The following is a 16178-nucleotide window of genomic DNA, read 5'->3' on the forward strand; positions in this document are numbered from 1 at the left end:
CTTAAAAATTTTTTTCAACATTATCTATCTCTTAGGTTTATGGCGTTTTTTTAACATTAAATAATATTACTAACGATAATATAAACAAAATTTCGATCAATGCCAACTTAAAGAAAAAACACTTGTCAATTTTCTGTCAATGAGTCGGTATCGATTGCACGCATCACGCGAGAGCAATACTTTTGAGAGTGCTCGATTGTGCGAAGCGTTGCTGTACTTGGAACTTTCAACGTTGAGCATTATGCCGCATAATGCGCTCTTGTGCTGTAATTGGAAAACTACCATAATATGATAATTTTAAAAATCATCAGGCGAATCTCTATCCCATTATTTTTCTTTCATAAATTTAAAGAGCAAAATAAGGCCAGTACATAATTTACCAAAATATTTATTCAGTTAAACTATCAAAATATACAAAAAAGTTATCATTAAAATTAAAATAAGACTTGACCTAAAGGTCTTTGTTACCAGGTTCTAAAATCCCTTTAAAAAATGGCTCTAATGCCATTTGCCAATGTCAAAATAATAAACAAAAAAAATGTGATTTTAATTTTAATTTCTCTAAGCGGGTGCAATTAGAACTAAAAAATATTAACATGGAGCAAGTATTTCAAGAACCCGTTCAACTGTCTAAAGGAATAAATCTGAGGTAAGCTCAAAACAACTTTGGTAGTAATCAAACAAGTGGTTTGATTTCGTTAAGAAAACTTTGCACAAAAGCGGCGTTCGTACTGGTGTTACTGGTGGTAGGACCTCTTGTGAGTCCGCGCGGGTAGGCACCACTGAGACCTTAGAACTTATATCTCAAGGTGGTGGCGCATTTACGTTGTAGATGTCTATGGACTCCTGTAACCACTTAACAGCCTGGCCACGGGACATTCGCCGATGCGAATATTCGCGCGGTGCGAACGGCGAAGCGTCTAGCGACTAAAACAAGCGCATAGAAATGTACCTAACAAGCCACGCGCACCGGCGACCGGCGAAGCGACCGGCGAAATGTACCGAGCGAATCGCGCGATGCGGCGGGCGAGCAAAACAAATGCATGAATACGGACGGCGCGAGCCACGGAGTCGAGCGGTAGTCGCGGCGAATAGTGCAGTGATTAAATGAGTTTAGTTGTTTTCGCCGCGAAAAATTAACGCCGAAATTTTTATATTTTTTATTTATTTTTTATTTTATATTTTTAAAGTCGTCGTGGCCTAACGGACGTCCGGTGCAATCGTGTTGAGCGATGCACCGGTGTTCGAATATCAGGCGGGTACCAATTTTTGTAATGAAATACGTACTCAACAACACTCAACGTTCACGATTGATTTCCACGGTGAAGGAATAACATCATGTGATAAAAATGAAATCTTCAAAATAATAATTTGCGTAATTACTGGTGGTAGGACCTCTTGTGAGTCTACACGGGTGGGTACTACCACCCTGCCTATTTCTGCCGTGAAGTAGTAATGCGTTTCGGTTTGAAGGGTGAGGCAGCCATTATAACTATACTTGAGACCTTAGAACTTATATCTCAAGGTGGGTGGCGCATTTACGTTGTGGATGTCTATGGGATCCAGTAACCACTTAACACCAGGTGGGCTGTGAGCTCGTCCACCCATCTAAGCAATAAAAAAATAAAATAGCTGAAATACTAGCTAGACCAGCTATTTGGAAGTCTAGCCACCCAAAGTATTTCTCGTACTTCTTGTGGAATTCTCCATCTATAGGTATACTCCGATTCTTATTCAAATCATGTACTTCACAATCTTTTCCAAATAATAGGTCCTGAACCAAAAAACTATTAATTTGTAAGCAATATCGAGATAATTTCGATATAGACATTTCGCTGTCGGACTTCCTTACTAGTCGCGGCGGCGAACGTGAGTACCCGTGGCCTGCAAACGGTGCTGCGCGAATGGTCGCCTCGCCCACCGCTTCGCTGTTCGCACCGCCGGTCCCCGTGGCCAGGCCGTAACACCAAGTGGGCTGTGAGATCGTCCACCCATCTAAGCAATGAAAAAATCGGTTTCGAATTAAATGTAATAAGTTGGTCTCAGATAATTAGAGATCTGGTGGTAGATTCTAGGAAGCACTGTTCTTGCTAGGGCCAGTGTTAGCAACACTCTGGCTTGAGCCCCGTGAGCTCACCTACACGTTAGGGCGAAGCTGAAATAGCCTTTCAAGGCAAGCATAGATAGAAAAAAAAAACAATTTGTATGAATTTCTCATGAGCCGAGTCTATACCAGGACATATTATCTTGTGAATACCTACCGATTAAGGAGAATGATTATCGTTGCACTTATTACAACAACAAAAAATTAATGGTCGTTTCAAGATATCTTGGTAGAATTCATGGTCCATCGACTGCTCCGGTTCTTACTTAAGAGTAAGTTGAAGCTCAATTGCGACCAGCCGAAATAGTGTTAATAGACTTATATTTTTACTACCGTACAGTTTTTCTATGCAAATCGACATTCTCAACTGCCATTTTGCCTATGACTTGAGGGCATTTGACGAAATTGCGTGCTGTTCTAGGTACAGTCTGCTATATTAATTACATATTACAAATAAATGTTTTTGATGATAGTATCATATCCCATTATTCATCTCATTAGCTTGGAATTAAAATAGTTTCTTCTCTGACGTCTTTCTATATACAGTCGTGGTCAACTAATTAGGGACAATCTCTAGTTAAGCCAAATTGTGAATATTTTTTTTTATTTTCCAACGAGTCTTAGCAATATTCCATATCTTTTACATGTAAGTGTAATTAGTCATTTATGTGCGCGATTATACAAAGAATAACAACTTCTTAAACATTAAACCTCTTTACAGTATAGCTGATACAATATCATAGTGCTATTGGTTCAAAGAGTGCTGGCTGGCCATTTAATTAGGGACACTGAGGTATTGCGTTCTAATTTCAAAATTGGAATTTTAATACTTTTATGTTTCTTTTCTTATTGTTTAGTGGTCGTTTTGGTGGCAATCCAGATTTTTTATTTTAAGTTTTGAGAATTATTTTGAAGAAAAATGGGCAAAAATAAAAGTTGCGATCCAACACTACGAAAAATTATCATGAGTTTGTCGAGCGTGGTTGGTCATACCGAAGGATAGCACAACATTTAAATTGTTCAAAAACTATGGTATGCAATGCAGTGCAACATTTCAAGCGCTATAACACAGCTTTAAATGTGTCCAGAACAAAAAGATCGATAAAAACGACTCCGCAAGAAGATAGAATGATAACCAGGTTAGCTAAGAAAGATCCGTTTCTAGGCTCTATTTTAATTAAACACGAAGTGTTTGGGGCAAGCGAAAGAGCCGGTGTATCTGCGAGGACCGTTCGACGATGTTTGATAGAAGCAGGGTTGTTCGGAAGAGTGGCTCGCAAAGTACCGATGTTGAAGAAAGAACATAGAAATGCTCGTTTGGCATTTGCACGTAAATATGGACATTGGACCTACGCCCAATGGCAACATGTACTTTTCTCTGACGAGACCAAGGTTAATTTGATTTCTTCAGATGGAAGGCAATATGTACGGCGTCCTGTAAAAGCGGAAATGAATTCAAGATTCACAAAAAAACAAGTGAAACATGGCGGTGGAAACATTAAAATATGGGGTTCACTTTCTGGACGTGGAGTGGGACCTGTGAGGAAAGTTCAGGGTAACTTAGACCAACATCAATACAAGGCAATATTGGAAGAAACTATGCTTCCCTATGCTGAGGAGCATCTCCCTATTATATGGACGTTTCAGCAGGATAACGACCCGAAACATACCGCCCAATAAGTCAAGTCGTTTCTTACCAGTTAGTTTGTATCGGTGATAGATTGGCCAGCAAATAGCCGGACCTCAACCCAATTGAGCACCTTTGGCACGAAATCAAGAAAAAAGTTGCCACTTATCGTAATACAAATTTGGATGAACTTCATGAAGCTTTTTGTGAGGCATGGGCAAACATTCCTGTCAAAACATGTCAGAAACTGATAATGTCTATGCCACATCGGTGTCAAGCGGTAATTACTAACAAAGGTTTTGCTACTGGGTACTGATTTTACACGTAATAAAATGGAGCTGTTAAAAATATTATAACACTGAAGATTATAAGTTTTGTGTAACTGTATTTTTCATTATACTTTACTGTCCTTAATTAAATGTCCACTACAGAATTGTACCTTAATATTTAATACATGTTTAATCTTTAATATTAAATACTATTTCTATTTATTAAATATTTTATTTACAGCCATTTATAGCATAATAATCGGACCACATTATGCAAATAATAGGTGCTGAGAAATCAATAGGGTTTTATATTTAAATGTACATAACCGGTTATAGCCCTTCACTATCTTGAATGTCCCTAATTAGTTGACCACGACTGTATACCTACATATTTAAGTCTAACAAATTTATAACTACATAATTTTCACAACGAGCCCTTTATAGGATTCATTGGGTCCGATCTGAACATCAATTGATGCTTAGAATGCCTAAGAGCACCGATAGTCGATTGGCAGAATCTGAATTGACATCATCATTGTTCTAAATTAGCTGTGGAATGTAACCTTATGTAACGGAATAGGTTCTATAATTGAAAATTTGTTTTCTGATCTACAGAGAGCTCACTTCAGAAATGGAGTTTCAGATTGATGTGGACTTTCAAAACAGAAAAACGGAGATGTTCATCAACGGTGATGACGATTTGTTTCCTGAAATGGGTGACGAGGATGACAGGTGATGTTGCAACCCTAAACTTGCTTAGTTATTAGTATCTCATACAAGTAGGTACTGCCATGGGCTTAGTCAGCTTTCATACTGTAAAATTGAAACTTCAGTCTTCATGACCTCTTCAAACCTCTTGAGATGAGTTGTCAAATATGCTGTAATGCTTATGGACACTAGTAGCCACTTAAACCAGGCCAGGAGCTGGCAGCTATCATCTATCTACACAGGAATAAAAGAAACGGAAATAGTGAATGTAGATTGTGATTAATTTAATAATAATAAACATTTATTCCAAACATAAATTTGCAAAAAATGAAACAAAAATTAAAAGAAAAATAACAAGGCTTGGAAACGGTTACCGGCTCAGCAATGCCTAACAGTACCGAGACAATCGGTACTGGGGCGTTGATCTTCCGCCGGCACCTGCAGAGGGACGTGCACACCAGCATCAAACCGACCAATCACTGTCTGAGCTTAGAATAATAACAACAAAAACTATAACTACAATAACAACAATAAAAACAACGAAATACATATATTGAATTATAAAAAATTACAATTGCAATGCACAATTACAGTACGGAATAATTAAAATTGATATTTTCGAATTGAATTTGCATATTTAAGTGCAAAGCTCACAAAAACCAATGAAAAGTAAACGTATCTTTTCCACAGTGATGGAGAGGATACACTCAGGAATATTGAGGAGACAACCAAAAAGATGATGCTGGCCTCACCAGATTACTTGTCTTTTGAGGAGTTGGGCGCCAATATGATAGACTGCATGAGCACTGGTGACGTGAAAATGCTCATCATAGAAGAAGGTAACTACCACCACAGTACTTTCAAAATTTACAATACTCATAAAGTGTTCAAATTGAACATTCAAACTTAAAATTGATTCTAATGTGTCTAAAGTGATAGGTTAGTGACACAGTGGTCAGTAAGATTCACTAGTAAAGAGTTTAGTGAACTGGATTCAAAATGACAGCTGTATACTTCACAATCACAATCTATATATTAATACGTGAAGCAAAAACTTTATATCCCTTTTTACGAAAATTGCGCGGTCGGAGGAGTATGAAATTTTCCACACTTATACAGAATATAGAGAAGGAGTGCAGGATGATAATATTTTTTTTAAATAATGCATAAAGGATACATTAAATCAATTAAGAAAACATTACACACACTACATACCGTGTATTTGACGCACACACGCATGCTTACTATTTATTGTCAAACTTTTGTTCTTGACGTCTGTTGTCAAATTGAAAATAGATGTAGTCTTGGCGCAATTTTTGATTATACAAGTATAAAATACAATCATAATAGTGTACAAACTTACAATTCCAATTAATTATAGTACAATTTCGACTACTGCGGGACCTCTAGTTACGATTAAGTTATGTAGTTATTCCAACAATGAAAATTTGGGGCAAGTTAACCAGTGGTCCCGTTTAGAGGTCTAAGCTGCTTTGTGTATTCTCAAGAAGAGAGAGAAAATTGAGGACAAAGCTAGCGAGAGAGTCACCCTACTGTGTTCTGATACTAAATATAAACATAGCCCCTGTGCTCACATCATACATCATGGCATTCCTTCAGACTATATTCGGTTTGAAGGGTGGGGCAGCCGTTGTAACTATACTTGAGACCTTAGAACTTGTATCTCAAGGTGGGTGGCGCATTTACGTTGTGGATGTCTATGGGCTCCAGTAACCACTTAACACCAGGTGGGCTGTGAGCTCGTCCACCCATCTAAGTAATAAAAAAAAAACTGAAATAATTAGAATATCATAAATACCGACATATTATATACTAGGTTTCCTTACAGCTTATTAATGTGTAGATTTTGGTTTTAATAGTGTACAAAAATACCACAGGTTCCCTTGTCTTCTCTGCACATCAGGCTAGATGTTGATGCCTGCATGTCACTCTGGAAGTTATTCTTGTATATTTCAAGAATATTTTTTGTTAATTATGCTCCCATGTACTTTTTAGAGAAACTTACATTTACTTTTGAAGTCGTCGTGGCCTAAAGGATAAGACGTCCGGTGCATTCGTATCTAGCGATGCAACGGTGTTCGAATCTCGCTGGCGGGTACCAATTTTTCTAAGCAAATACGTACTCAACAAATGTTCACGATTGACTTCCACGGTGAAGGAATAACATCGTGTAATAAAAACCAAACCCGCAAAATTGCGGGTTTGGTTTTTGTTTGTTGGTTTGGTAGCCGTTGGAACTATATTGAGACCTTAGAACTTATATCTCAAGGTGGGTGGCGCATTTATGTCGTAGATGTCTATGGGCTCCAGTAACCACTTAACACCAGGCGGGCTGTGAGCTCGTCCATCCATCTAAGCAATAAAAAAGTAAAAAAAAGTGTATTTAACACACTCACTTGCCTATGTATAGACTAGCATTCTGCTCCAGTGTGATAGTAATTACTCTTGCCACTAAATAAAGAATGTTAAATGTATGTTAAAGAATGTAAATGGCGGGTACCAATTTTTCTAAGCAAATACGTACTCAACAAATGTTCACGATTGACTTCCACGGTGAAGGAATAACATCGTGTAATAAAAACCAAACCCGCAAAATTGCGGGTTTGGTTTTTGTTTGTTGGTTTGGTAGCCGTTGGAACTATATTGAGACCTTAGAACTTATATCTCAAGGTGGGTGGCGCATTTATGTCGTAGATGTCTATGGGCTCCAGTAACCACTTAACACCAGGCGGGCTGTGAGCTCGTCCATCCATCTAAGCAATAAAAAAGTAAAAAAAAGTGTATTTAACACACTCACTTGCCTATGTATAGACTAGCATTCTGCTCCAGTGTGATAGTAATTACTCTTGCCACTAAATAAAGAATGTTAAAATGAATAAAAAGATCACATCAGGTGATTTATTAAACAACTAAACCAGCTGTTTTTTTTGCTTTTACTCATATTAATATTTTATCACATCATAGAAGACATGCATTCATAAATTTAGTCAGAGTACAGTCCCGATCAGTGTCGCGGCAAATGACTTTAGCTGCTCTTAACGAGATTCAGCTCTTTAATGAGAATTAAAAAAAAAAAGTTAAATGTTCATTGCTGTTTTTCTTTTACAGGTAAAGGACCTCTGGTGCCCGTTGATTCAGAAGTGACGATACATTACGCGGCTTACTGGGAGAAAGCTGTGATACCGTTTGATTCTACTTTAACCATGAATATGGGCGCACCAAAGGTAATTGTATTAATGAAATAAATAAAAATCGCAAAATTATAATTTGCGTAATTACTAGTGGTGGTATCTACCCGCCAGTAAGTAATTATGCAGATTATAATTTTGCGGGTAGGATTTTTATTACACGATGTTAATCCCACACCGTGGAAGTCAATCGTGAACATTTGTTGAGTACGTATTTCATTAGAAAAATTGGTACCCGCTTGCGGGATTCGAACACCGGTGCATCGCTACACACGAATGCACCGGATGTCTTATCCGTTAGGCCAAGACGACTTCTAATAATGCTAATGCGAATTTTGTTTTGAAATTTCCTCAGCGTCTGCGTTTAGGAACAGGGAAAATAATACCCGGTCTGGAGATAGGTTTGACTATGGTCAAAGGGCCACAGGCGCGTCTCAACTTGCTGGTGCAACCGGCGGCCGCGTGGGGTCCGCGCGGGGTCCCGCCCAGGATCAGACCGGAGCCCGCGCTCTTCGTCATCGTCTTGTATGACGTCAAAGACAACTACGCGGCCACCAGGTGAGCTTTCAGGAGCTTCTGAAGTTTGAACTTTTAGAGATAAGTAGGAGTGTTATTTATTTATTTATTTGTTTGGGAAACAAACAGTACAATACAAACATATAATATTTAAAAAAATATAGCTAAAACCAAATATATAAACCAAATATGTTTCCACAATCAAAATCACATATAATTAGAAACTGAACAGAGAAGAGAAATTTAGAAATTTAAATTACAAAAAAAACAAAAGCAACACAATACGCACATAATATATTGTTTTATACATCAACTTACACTATAAGGCCTTGTCCGCACAGCGATATTTCATCGCGCGATTTTTTTCTCGTAATTCTGTAACACATTTAATATTACTAGAGGAAATTCGACTATAATTAATTGGAATTGTAATTTTGTATACTATTATGATTGTATTTTATACTTCTATAATCACAAATTTCGCCAAGACTACTCTATAAAAAATATTAACAAAGACAAACAATATTTAATCTATTATCAATTTGACAACAGACGTCAAGAACAAAAGTTTGACAATAAATAGTATGCATGATGCATGCGTGTGTGCGTCAAATACTTGGTATGTAGTGTGTGTAATGTTTTCTTTATTGATTTAATGTATCTTGTATGCATTATTTAAAAAAAATATTAGCATTGTGCACTTCTTCTCTATATTCTCTATAAGTGTGGAAAATTTCATACTCCTCCGTCCGCGCAATTTTCGTAAAAAGGGATACAAAGTTTTTGCTTCACGTATTAATATATAGATAGGAGTATCCGCAATGGCGGTAAAAAAAATCGCGCGGGAAAAAATCTTTTATATCTTATAAAGTAAGTATGGCTATGTTCGCACTGTGGAATAAAATTCGCGCGTTTCGCTCAGTCGTGCAACGTCGCTATTGAAAAGATGTCGCTCGCTTCTTCTCCCGCCCGATCAGCGGCCGTGCAAGAAAATGACGTTAACTGGTCCCGTGGTAAGTTCGTAAAGAACTTGTGTTACAGGTACCAGATGACGGAAATAAATGTAAGATTTTTTATTATACACATACATATATTTAATATACATCCATAACCCTGGAAAAGACATTTATATTTATCATACAAATATCTTCCCTTGGCGGGATTCGAACCCGCGACCCCCTTGTGTAGTGACCATGTCACTTACCACTACACCAGACGGCCGTTTAGAGATGATGATGAGATCGATGTGGAGCAACAGCTAATCTCGCTGATGTACAGGAGACCTCCCTTGTGGGACAAATTTCATAAAGCATACCACGATAGAATATTGAAGGCGAGATTGTGGGAGGAGCGTCTCAGCGGAGAACTGAATTAAACTGACGAAAATAGTAGGAAATTTTATACGCAGTGCGTACTAGGTGTAATTCCGATCGCGGAATTTAATACGCGCGAATAATAACCTCGCGGTGAATTATCGCTGTGCGGACAGGCCCTAAAACTATAATAGTCATCGGACTAAATCACCTTATAAATATATTAAAATAGCTTTTCTATATGCTACAAGTGACAAGCAAAAGATGTCAGCATTAGAGAACTTAGCATCGTACAACTTACAAGATCTACGGACAAAAGAATTAGAAGCATATTTCGTTATATCTAGTAACATTTTACCCGATCCTGTGGACCGAATGGTAAACAGTCGACGTCGCCCTAAACACGTCATTACGGATCCTCCCGATCCATTAACGGTGCTTTTAGGTACCTCAAGCACCGGTCACCGCATAAACTAGCCCATATAGACACAGCCCACTGAGTTTCTCGCCGGATCCTCTCAGTGGGTCGCGTTTCCGATCCGGTGGTAGATTCTGCGAAGCACTGCTCTTGCTAGGGCTAGTGTTAGCAACGTCACCAGGTTAGAACCCCGTGAGCTCACCTACTCGCCCGGTGAAGCTAGTATAACCCCTCGAGGTGACTAGAATAGGCAGGAAAAAAACGCAGTGACGCAATTGGTGGTCGAATCTTGCTAATAGATGCACATTGTTCACGAAAGGCCTCAATGATGCATTAGGAATAACGTCGCGTTAAAGACGGCGATCGATCGATTTCCGTATGTACTGGTTGGTTGGATTCAGTACTGTGGTGGTCACCGCCGGCCTTATCTTTATCAATTGATACGAACGACCTCATGTCTCAAGATGAGTGGTTCGCGTTGTGAATAAAGATGCTGCTGGCTGAATACCAAATCACGAAATCGGCTAATCAAGGAGCAAAAAAAAAATTTTTTTTGTTGCTTTGATGAGTGGACGAGCTCACAACCCACCTGGTGTTAAGTGGTTACTGGAGCCGATAGACATCTACAACGTAAATGCGCCACCCACCTTGAGATATGAGTTCTAAGGTCTCAGTATAGTTACAACGGCTGTCCCACCCTTCAAACCAAAACGCATTACTGCTTCACGGCAGAAATAGGCAGGGTGGTGGTGCCTACCCGTGCGGACTCACAAGAGCTCCTACCACCAGTAATTACGCAAATTATAATTTTGCGGGTTTGATAATTATTCCTTCACCGTGGAAGTCAATCGTGAACATTTGTTAAGTACGTGTATTTCATTAGAAAAATTGGTACCCGCCTGCGGGAATCGAACACCGGTGCATCGCTAGATACGAATGCGAATCGCATCTATGTAAACATCATTCTTTCTCACGCACAGATTTAACGATCTACCAATGGCGGAGCAGACTAAATACGAGGTCACATTGCGTACCGTCAACGCCTTACGCGCTGACGCCAAAGAGCTATACAAGAAAAAGAAATATGTGAAGGCCATTAAGAATTATCAGCAGGCCATCTCGGTTTTGCGTCTATCGCGTCCTGGTACGGCCGACGAGGAGTTAGACATAAAAAACAATAAAGTTAACGCGTACTTAAATTTGGCAGTCTGCTATTACAAGACGAACAAGCCTAAACACGTTCTGAACATGTGCGAATGCTTGGACAGACTTATTGACACCGAAAAGCACTGCAAAGCGCTTTACTACTATGGGAAAGCTCACGAAATGCTCGGCAAAACGGAAATGGCGATTAAATATTACAAGAAAGCTTTAAAATTGGAGCCGAAAAATAAAGAGATTGGCAAGATATTGGCGGATTTAGATACGAAGACGAAGGATTTTGCGGTCAACGAGAAGGCTATGTGGCTGAAGGCGTTTAACGTCGAGGTCCCCGCGACGAACGCGGTCTATGACGTTGACGCGACTTTCCAAAGTGACGTGTTGGACATGTGTCAAAGTTTGGCGGGAAGGTCGGAGTTTGCGAAATTCGATCTGCCCGTCGGGCTGACGAAAAACGAGGTGGATTGCATCAAGGGTATTGTGAGCGATTTCGGGTGCCTCTCAGTGGACGTCAGCGGTGAAGGTAGAAATAAAAAAGTTTGTATCGTTAAGAAGATCGTCTGAGCTTTTACCTTAGGATACCTCAGCTGTGAGGGTAGAAATAAAAATGTTTGTATCGTTAAGAAGATCGTCTGAGCTTTTACCTAAGGATACCTCAGCTGTGAGGGTAGAAATAAAAATGTTTGTATCGTTAAGAAGATCGTCTGAGCTTTTCCTTAAGGATACCTAAAGTGATAACGTTCACGATTAATTAATTAATGATAAAAATCAAAGTGAGCTTCTTTTTTTTAAATAGGAAACCATATCGAGGGTTGAAAGGTTATTTGATTAAAGCGACATTTATCTTTGTAATTAAAGGTCCGTTTTATTCGGTATCAGCATCGACGGTTCGTTGTTGTTAATTGAACTTTGAGTTTATTCATTGAAATAGCTGAAGAAGTTTTTATATTTTGTTATGATATTTTTTCCAAATTTTAAACTTATATGACTCTCCTGTTAAGTTGAAAAAATGTCGCTTACAAACAGTCTTTCACCCCTCTATATATTTATCTCGTGCTGAGGTGTGGAAATATGATTTACCTGCCAAAGCCCTACCTATAGATAATATTATATGCTTGCAGAACTAAAAAGTTCGGTAGCTATAAATGCATTTATTAGTTTTTTTAGGCGTTTATGTTTCCCAGTCAATTATGGACGGGGTGGGGGGTGATTTATTCGACCGTCAAGTGTTTTTTTTTTTAATACAAATTTTTTTTATAGTGGAGTCTTCGGTCAATGATAAAATCGGTGAGTTCGAACGTCTTCAGATCCATGTGAGTCGCAAGGTCTTTCCAATTGTTACGCGCTGGGGCTCGAGATAAATAAAAAAATCTACCAAAGTACAACTTAACACTGTATTAGCACTTAAGAATTTAAAATTCTCAGTTCGCTTCTTCCGCTTCGCTTCAGGTGATCCGTTCGCTGTTTCGCTTCGAGTAGTTCCGATTACTGACTGACTGCGTGCCACCTCTGCAACGCTTATAGACGATACCACATCCCTAGAATTATCGAGAATATTCCACATAATTCGAGTATGTGTGGTTCGGCTATCTGATAATAGATGGCGTTGTACGCCTTGAGTTTTCTAGATGCTACTACATCCTTCGATATTCATTCGAGTATTCGGCGATATATGGCGTTACTCTTACCGGCGTAACACAATGTTTAAGTCTGGCTTGAATTTGGATCGATATTTTTTTCTAAAGTATGAGGGTACACAGGTAAGAGCGTATTTAATACAGCATGTATGTATGGGTCTTTTAATATTTATATAGTTTTAAAAAATATATGTATTATTAATAAACATGAAAAACGGCCCTAGGTAATAAATAATAAATGTAATAAATCGGCACACAACCAGCAAGAAATCTAGAGTTAATATCGAGATATTAACTCTAGATTTCTTGCTGGGTGAAAGGCTATTTGGTTTAAGCGACATTTCGCTTTATACGCGACATGTTTGTAATTATAGGTCCGTTTTATTTGGTATCAGCATCAGTGGATGTTTTTATTTGAACTTCAATTAAGTATTCCATTAAAATAGTTGAAAAAGTTTTTTGTTAAGATATTTTTTTATAAACTTTGTGCTAGAGTGTTAAAAAGCCACCATTATTATGTGTATATCATAGACCTATATAGTAGGGACACGACATATTGTTCTATACGTACAATTGCTTATATAAATAGCACCCATTTTGAAGGCACATACATAAACATATATCTATCTCGTTCTTACTCAGCACTTTAACTCGCAGGAAAACAATATAACAGTATTTCAGTGCGTACATAAAATGAAACATGAATATACGTAAATATCTCCGTCTCCGTCTAATGAGGCCGAAAATCCGCCATGTTTAGCGCGCCAAATGTCATTGTCACGTCAGTTCGGCCGTCTGTTTTGGGTTGTACATTATTTATTGACTTTGATATCGATTTAATATGATTGATTATATAAAATTTCATAATTTATCATGCTTAAAACATACAAAAATAATAATTAAAACGTATTTTATAGGATCTCAAGAAAGTCGATGCCCTAAAACTATTATCTATATGTATTCAAATTCATTATGGAGCCCTCATCCGAAAAATCCATTTTTCGGTCGGAATCTATTGATCATGACACTAATCATAAATACCACTTTAAAATATGTCATCAAAACATATTTAGACATTCTGTTTAGATATTTCGGGAAAAACGCTACCGAACGCAACTAACAACGCTACGCTCTTCGGAACTATTTAAATAAAATAGTTTTATTCCGCAGTGAGTAAAACACTATTGTAAATTTGTTAAATATTTAATAATTAAGTGATTTTAGAGAGGAAGTCACAAGGAATGACGTTTGTAATTAATGAATAAATGTTCTGTAGGTGTTTTTTTTTTCACGCGGTCCCTTGATAAGTTTAAAATTTGAATCACTCTCAAGCGAAAGTGATTCAAATGGTGCGGCGCACCTTCCTTGGGGTGCGCTGCGGTAGTATGTTACGGACTTTAGAGTCAGCAAAACAATTAAAATAGATTGTTATAGTCTAAGAAAAACACGTACTCAAAATACGATAACATTTAGCATGCTAGAAACGGGCTGATGGCTTTGAACTACGCCATATCTTTATGTTTTGCGACAAACGACAACTTTATAAAATCAGTGTAGCAACTTTTAAAAATCAACTACGTTTACTTGGCAAATTCGAAGGACGAACTTGTCTTAGATTTCACCCATCTAAATCATATCATATTTGCACATAACAATATACCTACTTACTTCCCATTAAAGTATAAATTCTACAAATAAATAATACTCAACAATATTTAAAATAAAATGAGCCAAGAACGTTTATCGATAAAACCTGATAACATTGAAATCTTTTGTACAGCACTAAAGCCGCCATGTTTTGTGGCCAGATGACGTCACAGTGGCACGAAATTTTGGTTGACGTTTCATTTCCATAGGTTTCCTACTTCATTGGTGTATATACATTAAGTAACTATATAACATTAGATTAACAATAAAACAATTCTGACAACTTCGCTCGTCGCATTCCCGCCAAAATTTCAACGGAACATTTTTGCAGACAATCTAAAAAAGAAAACTATGCACGATAGTTCTAGTTTGGTCATGACAATTTATAAAATTGTCACTTTTAAAAATATAATATTTTAAAGGGCAAACTTTGTCTCAATCGTCATGCGTGAGACGTTGCGTTGCGTAGACGTCTATTTAGCTCCGTTGAGCACTTTTTGATTGGAGAAAACCTTATGGTTTCGCGTCACCCACAGCGTACCTGTAGCTATACAGGGTGAGTAATAGCAGTGTACCTGTAGCTATACAGGCGACGTATTGTACATCATTAGCCCTGTGCATACCTTCACAAGAGAAAGTTGGGTATACGGGCCGCGTGAGTGAACACTGCACTTGCATAGATCATGATTGCATATTAATTGTCGATTCAATTGTATTTATATAATAACAGAATTGAATTGTATTTAGATTTCGTACAGCCCGTAATTGAATAACAATTGAATAATAAATAAACCATAAAAACATGTTTAAGATTGTTGCTCGGAGTGCCAGTAATGTGAAAACCAGATTGATGTTGATAATTTTAATTTAAATATTATCAATTATAGTTTTTCATTTCTATCGGTAGTCCCTATGACGGCCAATTTTTTTAAAAGTAATTTCATCATTGCCAAGAAAGTACCAGTAACGTAAGAATAAATGAAAAAAAAAAACATTCCTCATTAGCATTTAAGCAACAGAAGAAAGCTGTTTTTTAAGTAGTTGAAGTGATATTACCAAGAGTGACGAAAACGATCTTTTTTTTTAAATATTTTAGTACTTTAAAATATTTTAATAAAGTGATTAGGTGTTTTTGTATAATTTGTGTTTTATTGTGTTCGCTTTACATAATAATATTAATTTCAGCTGTAATCCTGAAATTTGTAACAAGACATTTGTAGACAACGTAAAGAACGGGATCCAGCTTGAGACATGAGCGTTTAAATCTAGTTCTATAACACGACGGCTGCCTCGCCATTCAAAACGGAACGTATTACTGCTGTCCGCACACACTAGAAATAGGCAGGGTGATGGTACCTGCCCGTGCGGACTCACAAGAGGCCCTACCACCAGTAATTACGCAACAATAATTTTGCGGGTTTGATTTTTATTACACAATGTTATTCCTTCACCGTGGAAGTCAATTGTCAACATTTATTAAGTACGTATTTCATTGCAAAAATTGGTACATTACGATGGGATTCGAACACTGATGCATCGTTACATAGGAATACACCGGACGTCTTGTCC

General features: G+C 37.7%; 1 protein-coding gene across 3 annotated transcripts; it reads left to right on the plus strand.

Annotated features, from left to right (window-relative positions):
* Positions 1-152: 152 nt before the first annotated feature.
* Positions 153-15749, plus strand: LOC101745988 (inactive peptidyl-prolyl cis-trans isomerase shutdown-like). 3 transcript variants are annotated; one of them, XM_004922140.5, is made up of 6 exons: positions 153-649; positions 4616-4732; positions 5399-5547; positions 7838-7953; positions 8273-8475; positions 11145-15749. In XM_004922140.5, exons 1-6 carry the CDS (start codon positions 597-599, stop codon positions 11887-11889), a joined length of 1383 nt encoding a protein of 460 aa, XP_004922197.1. In that variant the 5' UTR covers positions 153-596; the 3' UTR covers positions 11890-15749. The 3 variants fall into 3 exon arrangements, with proteins under 3 accessions (XP_004922197.1, XP_062526888.1, XP_062526889.1); XM_062670904.1 differs by lacking the exon at positions 153-649 and adding an exon at positions 3071-3243; XM_062670905.1 differs by lacking the exon at positions 153-649 and adding an exon at positions 3351-4011.
* Positions 15750-16178: the final 429 nt, after the last annotated feature.

Source organism: Bombyx mori, chromosome 11 (genome assembly GCF_030269925.1).
Source record: "Bombyx mori chromosome 11, ASM3026992v2".
Lineage (NCBI taxonomy): Eukaryota > Metazoa > Arthropoda > Insecta > Lepidoptera > Bombycidae > Bombyx > Bombyx mori.

Excerpts from the sequence above, each read along its gene's own strand:
- LOC101745988 (XM_062670904.1), top strand. The coding sequence starts at position 3,134 with ATGGTATGCAATGCAGTGCAACATTTCAAGCGCTATAACACAGCTTTA. Across the intron at positions 5,548-7,837 it reads AATGCTCATCATAGAAGAAG|GTAAAGGACCTCTGGTGCCC; the intron begins GTAACTACCACC and ends TTTCTTTTACAG. Across the intron at positions 7,954-8,272 it reads TGAATATGGGCGCACCAAAG|CGTCTGCGTTTAGGAACAGG; the intron begins GTAATTGTATTA and ends AAATTTCCTCAG.